Source organism: Setaria italica, chromosome II (assembly GCF_000263155.2).
Source record: "Setaria italica strain Yugu1 chromosome II, Setaria_italica_v2.0, whole genome shotgun sequence".
Taxonomy (NCBI): Eukaryota; Viridiplantae; Streptophyta; class Magnoliopsida; order Poales; family Poaceae; genus Setaria; species Setaria italica.
The window spans coordinates 48549993-48566489 of record NC_028451.1 but is presented as its reverse complement, the minus strand read 5'-3'; the positions used below and the strand labels follow the sequence as shown (position 1 = coordinate 48566489).

Below are 16497 nucleotides of genomic sequence, written 5' to 3'. Positions count from 1 at the left end.
CATCGAATGTTTAGATACTAATTAGGAGTATTAAATGTAGACTATTTAAAAAATCCATTACATAAGTAGAGGCTAAACGACGAGATGAATCTATTAAGCCTAATTAATCCATCATTAGCAAATGTTTACTGTAGCAACACATTGTCAAATTATGGACTAATTAGGTTTAATAGATTCGTCTCGCCGTTTAGCCTCCACTTATGTAATGAGTTTTGTAAATAGTTTACGTTTAATACTCCTAATTAGCATCTAAACATTCGATGTAACGGGTGCTAAAAATAAGCAAGAGTAATCAAACCAGGCTAAGGACGCGCCACAAGGATAAGTACAGATATGCCGCAAATTAGAGATTGATATAGATAATGTTGGCCAGATCTGCTGAGGAGCAGAGTTATACAGAGGAAATGTCACAAAAACTGTGGCCTTACATGTCTTCAATATGCTAGAGATCGCTCTAATTGAAGTCGGGCTTTTCAGGGTAAGTGCAGCCTGAACGCTGGATGACAACATTCGCGGCGTAGCAAGCAGCTCTGACACAGTCATCGATGCTCTTCTCTTGAACCAATTGAGATAGAAAGCCTCCAACAAAGGCATCACCTACGAAACAATGCTTAGATTCAGTAACTAGCACGACGCGAACATAATAAACATCAAAAGCGTACGCGAGAATCATTTACTGTAATGGTCAGCTGTGTTGTTTCAATAGAGTGGTACATATCTACGAAGTTTACGTTGAAATAGAGGATGGCTCAGCTGCTCAAGAAAAGAAAACTGCAGCACATAATTTAACATTATTACTACTGAAAGCTACGGCGCACCTGCACCATTAGTATCCACAAGCTTCTCCTTAGGCAAAAGGATCACGGGGAAAGTTTTCACCTGCAAGCACCGTATTATTTAAGATTATCAGGGATCAGGATAAACATTTACCTCGAGTAGCCAAGGTTCAATACACAATAATTACGTGAATGTTAACTTTGTCACGACTGATATTGTGCCGCAAATAATCTATATATTTTCAACAGAATGTAAAATTCACAATAATCACAATGCAATGAAGCCTATCAGTGAACCAATACGCAACCATGGAAAGCAGGAGGTTTACCTTTCCATCATCAGCCACAACTACTGGATCACGGCCTTGAGTGATCACAGTAATCCTCGTGTGTCCCTGAAGCCTTGGGCAATTGTGAGATCTTCAGAGCAATCTCCTCCACATTCTCAGTCTACAATTTTTTACGGAGCAATTTATTACAACTTTCTAACCAGGTGAAAATTACAACACAAGATGAAACTTTACCTCCCAACCACGAACTTTAGCAAAGGTCCTTGCCTCAGTTTCATTTCCAAAGATGTAGTCCACGTACCTATGTTTGCAAACAGCAAGAAAATCATAAATTTTATATAGCGCACCAAAATACTGGAAAAAACTAACATGCAAGAGAGTTGAAATAAAGCTTTGCACCCCAAACTGAACCTTTTATATACTGCTCTCACATAAAGGTCACATAACACAATTATGCATGCAGTTTCCAGTACTTACGGAAGAGCTTTCTCTTGGGCATCACGGAAAAACTCACAGATAAAGGGAGCGGAAAGGTTCATCAAAAACACCTGCAAACATGGCCATCAATGGAAATGATATCAATGGAAAACAGTCTCTTTTTACTGGCACCATTTTACCTTGTTAGTTGCAGCAGCATGCTCAGCAACAAGTTGAATAGAATCCGGTGACACAGTAAGGAAAAAGCCAGCAATATAAATATATTTTGCCTTCTTAACTACAATTAAGGAGTATCATTGTTAGGAAACATGATCGATAATATAAATCCACCAAGTGCAAATAATTAGCAAAGATGCTTTGTAAGTAACTGCCAACAATGACTTGATAAGCTAGGTACCAGAAGGTGCTATGTTGTTAACTGAAACATAGCAAATGAACTTATTTTATAAGATAACATTTGGAAATTGCTTACGCCCCCTGTACTAAAGTACTACTTAAAAATAAACCCCAGAAAATGAAGAATAATGGTGCAGTTCCACTCAAAATTTTGGCTATATGCAAAGCTATAAATGTACTTATGTTAAGCTGGACATCCACAAGATGTCTGCACAATGGAAAAATTCAAAGCAGGATGTTTTGTAACATTGTGCCCACTGCCCAAACAACATGTGAACCTTGTCTGTACCATGAGAAAATAACGGTGGAAATCACAAAAAGCAACTCTAGCTATCCATTTTCATTACCAAGTGCCCAATTCTCTGGTTTCTTCAGATGTTCAGACTTGTAGCAGTTTGCTGCGGACAGGTTTGCAATGAGTGACCTGGTTATAGATAGAAGAAAATTCGTTAAAATTAAGTCACTTTTGTTAGTGAAGACAATGTAGGAACCATACCTTTCGCCACCAACAACACAGACCGCACATGTGCCCGTCAGAGCATTCTCATCCTCATGATAATGGGCCTGTTGTATAAATGCCAACGTTAAGCAGCTAGTGGTGAAAAAGGGTGAAAATCATTGCATGAAGAAGAAAAAAAATTAACAAAAGCAAACTTATAACTTACATTAATACCAGCAGCTTGTGCATTTTTCTTCGTCTCCTCACCAAACTTGTCCTTTCCAATGCAACCTACGTAACTTTTTAAAGAGTATGAGCAAATATACTTTTAGACACCATATTTTCTGTTAGTTTAAAAAATATTGTTATGTGTATGTATTATGGGAGCATGAGCACATAAATGTATTTGACCTAGATGAGCTAAGAGCAAAATGAACTTTTTGCATTAGAGTTATGCTAAATTAGAGCAGCATATCAACACAAGGACGAGTTTGATAAAAAAATAAAAGCCAATCTAAAAGTTGAGGATGAGGTATGACCCTTCATGGAACATTTAGGGACCCAAGTGTCTATTTTACCTTTCTTCCACACCCACGAGCAGCCCCCGGAGTCCCGGACGGAGTTGCCGCCGCTCGCCGCCGGCGGATCGTCGGCCTCGTAGAAAGCGTTGTCCTGATTGCACTGGATCTCCGTTGACTCGCCGGATAGTGTTTACTGTCTGCCGGTGCTGGGATCCGAGCTCCCACGTGGCAACTTGGCACATGCCACGTGGTGCCGTGACCGTGCGTTTTGACGGCCGAAGCGTCGAGCACGCCAGGCCCACACTTCCCACCTCCCAGTGCGGCGCAATAATGGCAGGCGTGGCTCCGTCTCCTTCCCCGCGAGCGAGGCCGCATTGCCGCAACGCCGCAATCCCTTCCAGCCTACGCCTCCCGCGCACGTCGCCATCATCCCGAAGCGGCGAAGTTAACATGCCACCAGCCGGTACAGCCGCCGCCTCGTCGTCGACCCTTTGTCCCACTGTTCCTTCTCCACTCCTCCCACTTCTTCCCACTTCGATCCCCTCCTCCACAACACCCACCCTCCCATCCCCACGGCCCGGCCGTAACCACCACCCTCCACCATGGCCGACGAGTACCTAGACGACGATGAGTTCGACGACTACAACCCGCACCCCTACGCCGGCGGCTACGACATCTCCGCCACCTACGGCTCCCCGCTCCCGCCCTCCCCCGCCACGTGCTACCCCGTCTCCTCGCCCGCCGCAGTCCCCGCTCCCACCGCTCCGCAGCCGCGATCTCCGCTTCCTCACCAGCCGTCCCCACGTCCTCAGCCTCCTGCGCCAGCGCAGCCTCGGCCGAGCTCGCCCCCGCCGCCCGTGGCGGAGCCGTACTACTGGCCCAAGCCGTACGACTACGGGGATGCGCCGCGTTACCAGCCGGCCTACGCCACGCCGGAGGTGTTCCGTGGTTGGCCGTTCTTGCCGGGGGCGCCGTGCCGCTCGGCGTGCGGGCGCGACTACTGGAGGCAGTGCATGCGGGGGCTCGATTACCTCTTCGGACACTCCGACGGCTACGGGGAGCGCCGGATCGGGGTCGACTGCCTCGGGGTCCCGGTGTACGCCAACAGGAAGGGGGGCGTCGAGGACGCCGTCGTCGTCGAGGTGGCGCCGCCGGCCACTGGGACTGTGGAGTGGCACGACACCAGCGAGGAGCAGTATTATCAGAGTAATGTGAGCAATTACAACTCTCGCCGTTCTGAATTTTCTGAACTGACATGGATTTATTAATTATTACTGACGGGTTAGGGCCTCCTCTGCCGTGTGCTTGTTTGGAAACAGCGATTGTCTTGGTATGGGAACACAGAAGAGGAGACGTATGCATATGCACAGCCTACATACCCTTCCTATGATAGTTCTTATGAACAATCCTATGGTGTTTCAGATGAAACTACCTGGTTCCCTAATCAGAGCTACCAGGAGGTCTACAATGAGGAGGAATCTCAATATCAGGTACCTATCGCACATGAGTAATCAATAAGAGAGTGGAATTGTGAATCAGTCTTGGTAGCATGGGCCTTAGCTCATTTATGCGTTTCTGCTTCGACAGTTTAATCAATCAACTGCACTATTTGATTTATCTGTCACTGAACGAGTTAGACATATGCATGCAAGTTCTGTGTAACTACCCCACGTGATTCGTGCTATCTTTGTCAAATAAATAAAGAGTTTGGTGTGTAGAAAGAAGTGCAGTAGCCAAGAAGCGCCAAAATAATCAAAGCATTTTTTTAATGTACTGGGAGCTAGATGTTTCAGTTAACCTATGATCCATTACTTTGAACCTTTCAAACTGATGCAGCACGAACTTTTTTGCTTCTGATAACCTTTTTAATATTACAAGCAGGAGTTCTTTTCTTACAATGAAGACAGTAAGATTTCGTCTCAACCTATTTTTAGCTACAATCAGCATGTTGGTGAAGAACCACTACATTTTCATGTTGAGCCTCCGGAAACAGTTTCTTCTCACAAGTTGGAGTACTATGAGGTTTGTTATCTGGCAGCCGCATTGCTTTGTGTTTCATTTTGGTTCTATGGAACATACTTTCCTAGTGTCCCTGGATTATCTGGATTGATAAATTAATTTGCTTCTTCAGGCCAAGCCCATGTATATGTAGCATGTCTTACCTTTATCAGTCATTATGATTATTATGAACTAAATTACACCTTCAACCTGATGTAGAACTTCTCAATATACAACAGTCAAAATAATGTTGATAATTTGGAGAGTTTGGGACAATTATACGAGATACAACCCTATATGCACATACCTTATGATCAACTCGAGCCTTGTACGCCTTCATGGTCTCTGAATCCGGGATACTATCGAGCTTGCACAGAAGGGATGGCAATGACTCCTGAATATGATAATGTAAGTTAGATAGTATCATATGTATTGCCCTGCTATGCATATTGTTCAATTTTCACGTCTAATTTTATTTCAGGAATTTTTTCAATAATGGTGTGATCTATTTATGCTATCTATTTAAGTCATTCTGTTGTATCACATCTGAAGATTATTTCCATCTTAGCTATGATGTTACTGATACTGTTTGAAGCCATTTCTAGATACTGACTGAATATTTCAATTAGATGAAATCAAATTGTATTCGCTATGTCTGTGGAATCTAATTATTCTTTAATCACATTTACTTGCAGCATACACTGGCATCAGGTGACTGCTGGGATATGTCGAGCTTATTTATGCCTCCATTCTATCCTCAAGATATACAAGTATATGAGCAGTCTCATGGTGATGAGAATGTCTAAACTGGCAGAGCAACTAGAATGTGCTTTCTGAAGATGACCATCAGATAACTAAATCGGTATGCACAAACTATGGGGCTGTTTGGATATGAGGTGCTAAACTTTAACAGTGTCACATCGGATGTTCGGATGCTAATTAGGAGGACTAAATATGAGCTAATTATAAAACTAATTGCAGAACCTTGTGCTAATTCGCGAGACGAATCTATTAAGCCTAATTAATCCATCATTAGCAAATGGTTACTGTAGCACCACATTGTCAAATCATGGACTAATTAGGCTTAATAGATTCGTCTCGCGAATTATACTCCATCTGTGCAATTAGTTTTGTAATTAGCTTATGTTTAGTACTCCTAATTAGCATCCAAACATCCGATGTGACAGGTGTTAAACTTTAACAGGGGTTTCCCAAACACCCCCTATGTACATGTTCTATAGTTCGTAGTCACATGAATCTAGGCCTATACTGCAACTGAACCGTTGCTCCATGTGCCATTGAATGTGCCATAATGTCCTTTCTATGTTTCCTTGTGATTTATGGGTGACCTTTTGGTGGAGGCAGCCGTTTTCTTTCGTGGATTGCTGAACTGTTCATAGCAATGCTTTCTGTTTTGAAATGCAGTAAATCAAAATGTCATGATATACATATGCAAGCACTGTGGGTTTGTTTGGATGCAGCCCTCGTCAAAATTGCCTGGTCAGGCAATCTTGCAAGCAATAGCAGACAGCTTACAGGCAGGTGAGATTCTCAGGCAAAGGGTCCAGGGCTGCATCCAAACAAGCCCTGTATGCATTTATCACTTGCTGTGTCAAATGTTAGGCTAGAATTTTTTTCGTTTTCCCAACCAACCAGACATAATAATAGTACTACTTAGAGTTCCAGGGCCGTTGAGCCCCCATCCATAATGCATTGCATAAACAAGACAAGGTTTACATGACATTGTTCAGATGATGGACTTGTCGAGTCTTCACAACCTCACAGCCACTGCCCCCATCAGAATTCTGTTCAGTACTCCACTTGCAAACCCTTAATATAGAATGTGCGTCCTATCCTGGATAGCATGAACATTGTTGTTGGACTTTCCGATGCAATTATGCTAAACATACAGAATTGTTTTGAACTCCTATTACTCCATTGGATGATCATTATTTTCTTTACCTTTAGCGTAGCTATATTTTCTGTCTGACAGTGGCACGCATGGAATGGATTTTACAATGGTCTGAACTGGCAATTTCAATAGATACTTTTCCTTGGAGCAAATCAGGACTCAGGATACAAGTTTCTCTTTTTTTTTCCATTTGACATGCTTCTGCCCTTCTTGTGCTGGAGTGCTATCTGGCTTCATTTTTGTGTAACAAATTGGCTCAATGTGTAAACTGCAGAGTGATGGAGCTAACCATATAAATCACTTCTTCTGGCCCTATGGAGAGTACTCAACCTGTACTGTATACTCAGCATTGTAGTAATGTTGCTTCAGGTTCAGCTGTATAATTGTATTCACATTTGTTTTAGATTTACTTGGCCAAGTGTAAATAAAAACTTTATTTGTAAGATATTATGTTCCAAGTATGTGCAAGAGCAATTGCTGCATTTCTGATCAGAGATATATTCATCATGTTCTGATTTCCAGTTTATATAAAGCTGAAGCTAATCTGTACTACGTTCTTCCTTGTCAGATTGTTTTGTACCAGAATATTCTGTTGGTCTTTGTGAAACCAAAGTCCACTGTTAATTGCTAGGCCTGTGAGAACTATTAGCTGATATTGACATCAAAACTACTCGTATGGCTGCCTGTATGGACAGCAGTATGCTGTATGGCTGCTTGTATGGACGGCAATTATTTTGTATGCTTGCTTTTGTATGGTTAATGTTCCTGGTATGAACATTAATGGTTGGTTATTCTGTCAAAAATATATGGAGGTCAATGCTTTGCAATGTTCAGTGAATGTGTTTGATATCTTTGTGTTTTGCTTGGCCTGTGCATCATGGACTAATCAATTATCATTGCCTTTTTTTCCCCCTCAAACCACGCAGGAGAACTTGCGTGTCATCGAGTACCAGGACACTGCCGTGCCATAGGCTGGGGGGGGGGGGGGGGGGGGGGGGGGGGGCTTTTTTTTATTTACCCCCCCCCAACCCCATTTTCCCGGAAAGATAGACCCCCCCGGGGAACTATTGGGGAAAAACCCCCGAGAATTTCCCCCCCCCCTTATAAATGCCAAAAAAAAAAAAACCTTCCCTTTTTTGAAAAAAGGGGTGGGACTTTGAACAACGGGGGGGGCTTACACAATACGATAGGGCTCCCCTTTTATAGTGATCCATGACCTACTTTATATTGTTGTCAATCACTACCCTCGAGTCCTCATAGAAGCAGAGGTGGTGCAAGGATACGAGATTTACTATAAGAGGTGCCTTCATACAGCATGCGAGGTTAAAGGGGTTCCGCTCCCTTGCCGTTGACGTACAACTTGCGAGGTTAGTCTCGAGACTTGTTAACAACGTTCGAGGGTAACTGAGTTTTACTTCTCAGTTTGGAACTCGCGAGCCTAGAAAGGCTCCGCGCCTCTTTATACTTGATGTAGAACTTGCGAGGTCAAAGAGTTTCTTATGTTGTGGACGGCGCTCGAGGATGTTTAGGTTTTGACGATTCCCAATAGTAGCCCCTCGTGGGTGAGGGTCGACTCCGATGGGCCGAACCCGCGACTTTGAGATTGCACACCTAAAACATCACCCTCGAGCGTCGGAGGAGAAATGAGCCAATGGTGATTGTTGAGGCTTGACGTGTCACTTTCTAAGTGGGTGCCGTTTCGAATTCAGGTCGCCGTTCGAGGTGTCCCTTCGCACCCGCTAACTCCCTTATAAAAGGTAGGGGTATGGGTTGCTCGAGGTTATCCTCGCGTCTTGCTGAGAATTTGTTCGCTGTTGTTTTAGCGCTTTGAGATTCGTGCTTTTCGGCTCCTTGCATTGATCATTCTAGCTTCAAAGGTATTATTCTTATCCTTTTCTTTCATTCTTTCCTACCTTTTGCTCTTTCACTTGCTGTTTTGATTTACTTTTATATGTTATCTAAGTGGCTCGTATTATGCAAACTGCGAGGTTAATGACTCCTGAAGAGCTGGAAGAGCAAGTGAGGCTGCGTGGGGACACCTCAGATCACCAAGAAGATTGTAAGGGTTCTCAGCATCAGGATATTTCTTCCGATTTGGGAAATGGAGAGGATTTGTCCAACATTGAGGCTGATCCCTCAGAACTCATGGCTTGCAAAGAAACTTTTGTGCCAACTCTTTGCTTTGGCCAATCGGTGGTCTCTCAGAACACGAGTCAGGTGAAGCCAACCCGAGCACCAGGACACCACACACACATGCTACACTAAAAATAGCTTATAGCCGCAACACAGGCTGGAAAAGGGGGGGCGATCAGCACACACCAAAACTTAAGCTCCAGCGGGCAGCAATCTGGACATAAGCTGGCCAAGCTTTGGAGCACCAGCCATGCACCAAAAGCCATCCTCTGTGTTTACAGAACTAATGACCTCCTGAATATTCAGCCTCACATTTTAAAAAACACAGTCGTTGCGATGCTTCCACACCTCCCAAGAAACCAAAATTATCAAAGAGTTGAGTCCCTTTATTATTTCCTTTAGGGCTGCTGGGATTGCCTTCCGCCACCAACCAGAGAAACGAGTCACCGAGGGGTCAGGCGCCAATTGCAGCAGGTTCAACTGATTGAAAATTAGGACCCAAACTTGGTGAGAGAACACACAGCTAACCAGCAAGTGATGAATTGTTTCATTTCCCTGATCACAAAGGGACAAACCTCTGGATGGGCCAGCCCTCTTTTAGCCAACCGGTAAGCCATCCAGACCCGATTATGAAACACTAGCCAAATAAAGAACTTACAGTGCGCCGGGGGGGGGGGGGGGGGGGGGGGGGCGCGGGGACTTTTCCGGATCCTTCTCCGTGGACCAAATTTAATGGTGCCCACAAAGAAGGCCGCATAAGCAGACTTGCTGCTGTGAGAGCCATCATGAGATAACTTCCACCTGTACTGACCTGGCACATCCTGTTGTAAAACAAGGCCATCCACAATACCCCAAATGTGAAGGTACTCGATCAGGACTTCAACTGTAAGAGCCCCTCTTATGTCACTAACCCATGCTCTGTTATGAATAGCTTGAGATACCGTCCTCCACTTGACCGTTCGTTTCGTGACTGTTTTGAGAAGATTGGGAGCTATCTCAGCCATGGTATGACCATCCAACCACCTATCATACTAGAAAAGGATTTTTTCCCCGTTGCCAACTATAGCATCCATGGCTACATCAAAAAGAGCCTGGGCCTTGCGAGGAACTGAAACTGGAAGGCCGGTCCATGGTCGACCAGGGTCAGTTTTTTGTGCCCAAAGCTAGCGAATACTCAAAGCACAGCCAAGTAGCTCAAGGTTATGGATCCCAAGACCTCCTCCCAAGACCTCCATATTCAATCAGTCATTGTACTCGTTCCCAAGCTACCAAACAGTTGCCCCCATTGGCCTTTTCTTAGCCCTTCCAAAGAAACCCTCTCCTTTCCTTTTTTGTCCAGAGCCTTGAAAAACCATTTAGGCAGATCCAAAGCTATTAGATGATATATTGGGGCAGCTGTTAGAACCACTCGCACCATTACCAGCCTCCCAGCTCTGTTCCTTAGTGATGCCTTCCATCCTGGTAGGTAATCAGACACCTTATCAAGCAAAGGCAACAACACCTCCTTGGTTGGTTTGCCAATTGTGAGTGGAAGGCCTAGGTAAGTACAGGGAAAATTCTTGATGGGGCAAGATAGAATGTCAGCAGTGAGGGCCAACTCCTTATTTGTACAATGAATAGGGGAAACCGAACTCTTGGACAAATTAGTTCTAAGACCAGAGGCGTGTCCAAACAGCTCAAGAAGATGCCTGACCACATTCAGGTCCATACTGAAAGGCCTCAAGAAAAGCACCGCATCATCAACATAAAAGGAGACCCAATGCCGGGCTTGCTGAATTGATAACGGATGCAACAACTCATTTTGTGCTGCATACCTAATCATTGAGTTCAGAACATACATGAACAATATGAACAGCATAGGTGAGAGAGGGTCCCCCTGTCGAAGACCTCGGTGATGAACAATAGTCTCTCCCGGCTCACCGTTCACCAACACTTGTGTTGAGGATATAGACAGGATCAGGCATATCAAATCACACCACCGCTGTCCAAACCCCACATGACGCAATATTTCCAACAGAAATGACCAAGATACGAAATCAAATGCCTTGGATATGTCCAACTTAAGGAGGATATGAGCCTCCTTTTTTTGTGCAAGGATTTCACTAACTGTTGCACCAAAATGAAGTTATCATGGATATTCCTTCCTCTCACGAACACACTTTGGTTTGCAGAGACCAGAGTGGGTAATAAAGGAGCCAGCCGATTAGCCATGATCTTAGTCACCAACTTAGCAAAACTATGGATAAGGCTTATAGGTCGGAAATCCTTTACCTCCATAGCATCCATCTTCTTAGGCAGCAAGGTAATGAAGGTTGAGTTGAGAAGTCGGAATTTGAAAACATAGCCCCTGTGAATGGCGTCCAAAGCCATCAGAATGTCACCTTAACACTCCAGCATGATTTATAAAACCGCCCAATAAACCCATCCGGGCCCGGGGCCTTGTCCAAAGGCATATCTTTAATGATAGCCCACACTTCCTCCTTTGAGAATGAACCTTCTAACATAGAAAGGTCATGCTGCTGAATACCTAATTCATCCAGATCAATAGAATATTCCTGCTCCTCTGCCTTCCCTGGAATGCTTTCATAGAATTCAAGCACTGCTTCTTGCTTATCTTCTTGAGAGACTACCAGTTGATCCCCAACCTGCAACTTTGGGATAAAATTCTTCTTTTTTTTCTAAATTTGGCTTGCTGGTGGAAAAAGGCAGTGTTGGCATCACCTTCTTGGAGATACAGAATTCTGGAGCGTAGCCGGGCAATGGTGCGCTCCAGCGAGGCCAACCCAAGGCAGTGGAGCTTGAGTTTCTTGCGCAGCCACTCCACGTCAAAGGATGGAGGGAGTATTAATTTTCTCCCGACACACCCTTATTAATTCCCATAAGCAATCAGTACCCAGATCGGAGGGGAACTGGCCGGAACGGGGTCTCCATTACATGTACTCGTGAGCGGCGTAATGCGTCGCAGCAACCGATCGACGGATCGATCTGGTTGGATTTGGCCGGCGTACTTGCCCTGGGGGACCCCTTCCCGGCGTACTGCCGGTCGGCCGGCCGGCCTGGGGCAGCCGTACGCTGACCTAGTGATCGCTGTGACTGTGCCGGCCTCGCGTACCTCCTCAGCCGGACCGTGCATGGAGATGGACTGTGGACATTAGCACTGCTCCCTTGCTCATGCTCAGTGTGAGAGAGGGAGGATAAGAGATACCCGTCTGCACGTGAGCAACAGCATCTGCAGTCCTGCACTCTGCAAGCCATGCAAGCTGATCACCCGTGTCGGATTTAACAAGCCCAACCTCAACACCTCATTGTTATTGGTTGGGTCGAGAAAATTGGGGGATCAATCACTTGGCCCAGGATCTGCCATTTCCACGCCGAAGCAGGCTGGCGGCCCATGTGGGTGGTCAGCGCCGAGGCCCGGGCCAGACCCCGCAGAGCCCATCCAGAGTTGAGAGTTCCAGACCGAGCAGCGAGTCGATGCACGCGCACCGGCAGAACATCTCCCCCGCTTCGCGCGTCGATTTGGCCGCGCTTCTTAGGCGGCGGCGCCGACTCCGCAGCCCGCACTGCCGTGTCGCCGACGCCTGCCGGCCGGCTAGCGCGCGCGGCGCCGTGTTTGCCCGATTTCGTGGGGGGAAATAAGGCAGGCAGCGGTATAACCCCTGGCACAAACAAAGCCGCCGCCCGCCGCGCTCCTGCTCCCACCGTACCCGCTGCGATGAGAAGGCGCCCGGAGCCCCGCCTCGTCCGGTCCCTCGCCACCACCGCCTCCGCCTCACCCGCCGCGCCCGTCCCGCCCCCGCCACCGCTCCCGGCCTCGAAGCCCCCCCGCCCCGCCGCGCCGTTCGTCGCCGTGCTCCTGCGCCGGGGCCGCGCGGCCGCCGCGTTGCTCCTCAACCGCCGCCTCCGTGAGGCGCCCGCCCCGGAGGCCCGCTCCCTGCTCACAGCGCTCCCGGGCGTCCGCGACACCGTCTCCTACAACACCGTCCTCGCCGCGCTCTGCCGCCGCGGGGGCGACCTCCCCGCGGCCCTCTCCCTCCTCCGCGACATGTCGATGGAGCCCGACCCGGGCGCCCGCCCAAACGCCATCTCCTACACCACGGTCATGAGGGGGCTCTGCGCGGCACGCCGCGCGAACGAGGCCGTCAGCTTGCTCCGGACCATGCAGGCCCGCGGCGTCCGCCCCGACGTCGTCACGTACGGCACGCTCATCCGTGGGCTGTGCGACGCCGCAGAGGTCGACGGGGCCGTCGAGCTGCTGGATGAGATGTACGAGAGTGGTGTTGAGCCGAACGTGGTTGTATACAGTTGTTTGCTGCGTGGGTACTGCAAGTCCGGCCGGTGGCAGGCCGTAGGCAATGTGTTTGAAGAAATGTCCCGGCGGGGGGTTGAGCCGGATGTCAGCATGTTCACTGGTTTAATCGACTGCCTGTGTAAAGCGGGGAAGATAGGAAAGGCCGCAAAGGTGAAGGACATGATGGTGGAGCGGGGTTTGGAGCCAAGTGCAGTGACATACAATGTTATGATCAATTCCCTGTGCAAGGAAGGATCAGTGAGGGAGGCGATCACTCTAAAGAAGGAGATGGTAGAGAAGGGGGTGGCACCGGATGTTGTGACATACAACACCCTGATTGCAGGTCTTTCTGGCGTGCTCGAGATGGATGAGGCAATAGGGTTGCTTGAGGAGATGATCCAAGGAGATGTGTTGGTTGAGCCTGATGTGATTACTTTCAGCTCGGTTTTACATGGACTATGTAAGATCGGTCGGATGTTCCAAGCAGTCAAAGTTCGTGAGATGATGGCTGAGAGGGGGTGTATGTGTGACTTGGTGACCTACAATTGTCTGATTGGTGGATTCCTTAGGGTTCACAAGGTTAAGATGGCTATGAAGCTAATGAATGAGCTTGCTAGTTCTGGATTGGAGCCTGATTCATTCACCTATAGTATTCTGATAAATGGCTTCAGCAAGATGTGGGAAGTTGACCGTGCAGAAACGTTCTTGTGTACAATGAGACAACATGGGATAGAGCCCGAGCGAGTTCACTATATTCCTTTGCTTGCAGCTATGTGTCAACAGGGAATGATGGAGCGGGCTACAATTTTGTTCAATGAAATGGATAAGAACTGCGGGCTTGATGTTTTCGCATATAGCACAATGATCCATGGTGCTTGTATATCAGGGGATAAGAAAATGGCTAAACAACTGCTTAAAGATATGCTTGATGAGGGTCTGACTCCTGATGCTGTGACATATTCTATGCTAATCAACATGTTTGCAAAACTAGGAGACCTAGAAGAAGCTGAGACGGTGCTTAAACAGATGACAGCAAGTGGCTTTGTGCCCGACATTGCTGTGTTTGATTCATTGATCAAAGGTTATAGCGCTGAAGGTCAGATAAACAAGGTTCTGAAATTGGTACATGAATTGAGAGACAAGAATGTAGCTCTCGATTCAAAAATCATTCGTACTATTATGACTTCGCTGATGGCAAGCAACGAAGACAAAAAAATATTGGAGGGGCTGCCTGATTTATATCTGAATAACTATTGCAAGGCAACACCATCATCTTGTCCTAGGAGTTCATGAACTCACTATATAAATCATGCCCTGCACTTGAACCTGGTGTCGCTGGATGAGCCCCAATCCATGTTCTTGTGTGCAGATAGCCTGCATGACGGCTATTCAGCTAATGTATGTGCCTATGTTTGAGATTCCTGTTCAGCTCACTTTTTTTCTTTACATGATTTGCCTGTGTCATATTTGTTAAAGTTGTGGTAGCGATGACCCTACATTTGCTGGTAATGGTACTGCTGGGTCCAAAAAAAATCACTACCTCACATTCATTTCAGTGTACAGATGATGGCCTATATCACTTAAACAAACTGCCACCAGTGGCATGATTTGCCAGATGATGGCCTATTTAAGTCAGTTCTGTCGTATCACATCTGAAGATTTTTTCCATCTTAGCTGCGGTGTTACTGATACCTTTTGGAGCTCTCCCGATTTTTTCTAGATAATCACTAAATATTTCAATTAGATGAAATCAAATTGTATTCGCTATGTCTGTGGAATCTAATTATTCTTTAATCACCTTTACTTGCAGCATACACTGGCATCAGGTGATTGCTGGGATATGTCAGCTTATTTATGTCTCCATTCTATCCTCAAGATATACAAGTATATGAGCAGTCTCATGGTGATGAGAATGTCTAAACTGGCAGTGCAAGTACAGCATGCGTTCTGAAGATGACCATCAGATAGCTAAATCCGTATGCACAAACTATGTACATGCTCTATCGTTCGTTGTCACATAAATCTAGGCCTCTACTACAATGTTTTCTGCAACTGACCCGTTGCTCCATGTGCCGTTGAATGTGCCATATTATCCTTTCTATTTTTCCTTGTGATTGATGGGTGACCTTTTGGTGGAGGCAGCTGTTTTCTTTCTTGGATTGCTAAACTGTTCATAGCAATTTTTTCTGTTTTGAAATGCAGTAAATCAAAATGTCATGATATGCATTATGCAAGCATTGTATGCATTTCTCACTTGCTGTGTTAAATGTTAGGCTAGAAGTTTTTTGTTTTAACTAACCAGACATAATCATAGTACTACTGAGTTCCAGGGCCCTTGAGCCTTCGTCCATATTGCATTGCATAAAAACAGGACAAGGTTTACATGACATTGTTCAGATGCTGGACTTGTCGAGTCTTCACAACCTCACAGCCACTGGCCCAATCAGAATTCTGTTCAGTACTCCGCTTGCAAACCCTTAATAAATAATATGCGTCCTGTCTTGGATAGCATGAACATTGTTGTTGGACTTTCCGATGCAATTATGCTAAACATACAGAATCGTTTTGAACTCCTATTATTCCATTGGATGATCGTTGTTTTCTTTACTTTTAGCATAGCTGTATTTTCTGTCTGACAGTGGCACCGCATGAAATGGATTTTCCAATGGTCTGAACTGGCAATCTCAATAGATACTTTCTTCAAGCAAGTCAGGACTCAGGATACAAGTTTCTTTTTTTGTCATTTGACATGCTTCTGCTCTTTTTGTGCTGGAGTGTTATTTGGCTTCATTTTTGTGTGACAAAGTGGTTCAATGTGTAAACTGCAGGGCCATGGAGCTAATCATATAAATCACTTCCTCTGGCCCTTTGGAGGGTACTCAACCTATACTGTATACTCTTCATTGTAGTAATGTTGCTTCAGGTTCAGCTGTATAATTGTATTCACATTTGTTTTAGATTTACTTGGCCAAGTGTAAATAAAAACTTTATTTGTAAGATATTATGTTCCAAGTATGTGCAAGAGCAATTGCTGCATTTCTGACCAGAGATACATTCATCATGTTCCGATTTCCAGTTTGTCTAAAGCTGAAGCTAATCTGTACTACTTTCTTCCTTGTCAGATTGTTTTGTACCAGAATATTCTGTATTATGATTGCAAATATCATCAGATATTACACCTGGGTTATTTTCATCCTGCTTTACCCAGGAGTAGCAGGATGGCTTAATTCATACTCTCAGTCTCAATTTACAATTTTTCATCTTGTCTGACGTAAGCTAGTTGATTTTCTAGCCTGTCTCAGT

At 45.7% G+C, this 16497-nt stretch overlaps 2 protein-coding genes and 1 pseudogene across 9 annotated transcripts; 2 read left to right on the top strand and 1 right to left on the bottom strand.

The window, feature by feature from the left end:
- Positions 1-334: 334 nt before the first annotated feature.
- LOC101784540 lies at positions 335-3464 on the bottom strand (annotated as a pseudogene).
- Positions 3239-7268, top strand: LOC101756563 (uncharacterized protein At5g39570). 7 transcript variants are annotated; one of them, XM_022824588.1, is made up of 7 exons: positions 3249-4071; positions 4180-4350; positions 4739-4882; positions 5078-5266; positions 5554-5720; positions 6316-6400; positions 7045-7268. In XM_022824588.1, exons 1-5 carry the CDS (start codon positions 3463-3465, stop codon positions 5662-5664), a joined length of 1224 nt encoding a protein of 407 aa, XP_022680323.1. In that variant the 5' UTR covers positions 3249-3462; the 3' UTR covers positions 5665-5720; positions 6316-6400; positions 7045-7268. The 7 variants fall into 7 exon arrangements, with proteins under 7 accessions (XP_022680324.1, XP_022680323.1, XP_022680322.1 ...); XM_022824587.1 differs by having other exon boundaries at positions 6852-7268; XM_012844212.2 differs by having other exon boundaries at positions 6284-6400; positions 6852-7268.
- A 5137-nt stretch (positions 7269-12405) lies between these two features.
- On the top strand, positions 12406-16237 carry LOC101784133 (pentatricopeptide repeat-containing protein At4g28010). 2 transcript variants are annotated; one of them, XM_022823953.1, is made up of 3 exons: positions 12406-14592; positions 15005-15170; positions 16023-16237. In XM_022823953.1, exon 1 carries the CDS (start codon positions 12619-12621, stop codon positions 14485-14487), a length of 1869 nt encoding a protein of 622 aa, XP_022679688.1. In that variant the 5' UTR covers positions 12406-12618; the 3' UTR covers positions 14488-14592; positions 15005-15170; positions 16023-16237. The 2 variants fall into 2 exon arrangements, with proteins under 2 accessions (XP_022679688.1, XP_004959897.1); XM_004959840.3 differs by lacking the exon at positions 16023-16237 and having other exon boundaries at positions 15005-15447.
- Positions 16238-16497: the final 260 nt, after the last annotated feature.

Coding starts and splice junctions, on each gene's coding strand:
- LOC101756563 (XM_012844211.2), top strand. CDS start 3,463: ATGGCCGACGAGTACCTAGACGACGATGAGTTCGACGACTACAACCCG. Junction 4,072..4,179: donor AGCAGTATTATCAGAGTAAT/GTGAGCAATTAC, acceptor GTTTGGAAACAG/CGATTGTCTTGGTATGGGAA. Junction 4,883..5,077: donor ACAAGTTGGAGTACTATGAG/GTTTGTTATCTG, acceptor AACCTGATGTAG/AACTTCTCAATATACAACAG.
- LOC101784133 (XM_022823953.1), top strand. CDS start 12,619: ATGAGAAGGCGCCCGGAGCCCCGCCTCGTCCGGTCCCTCGCCACCACC.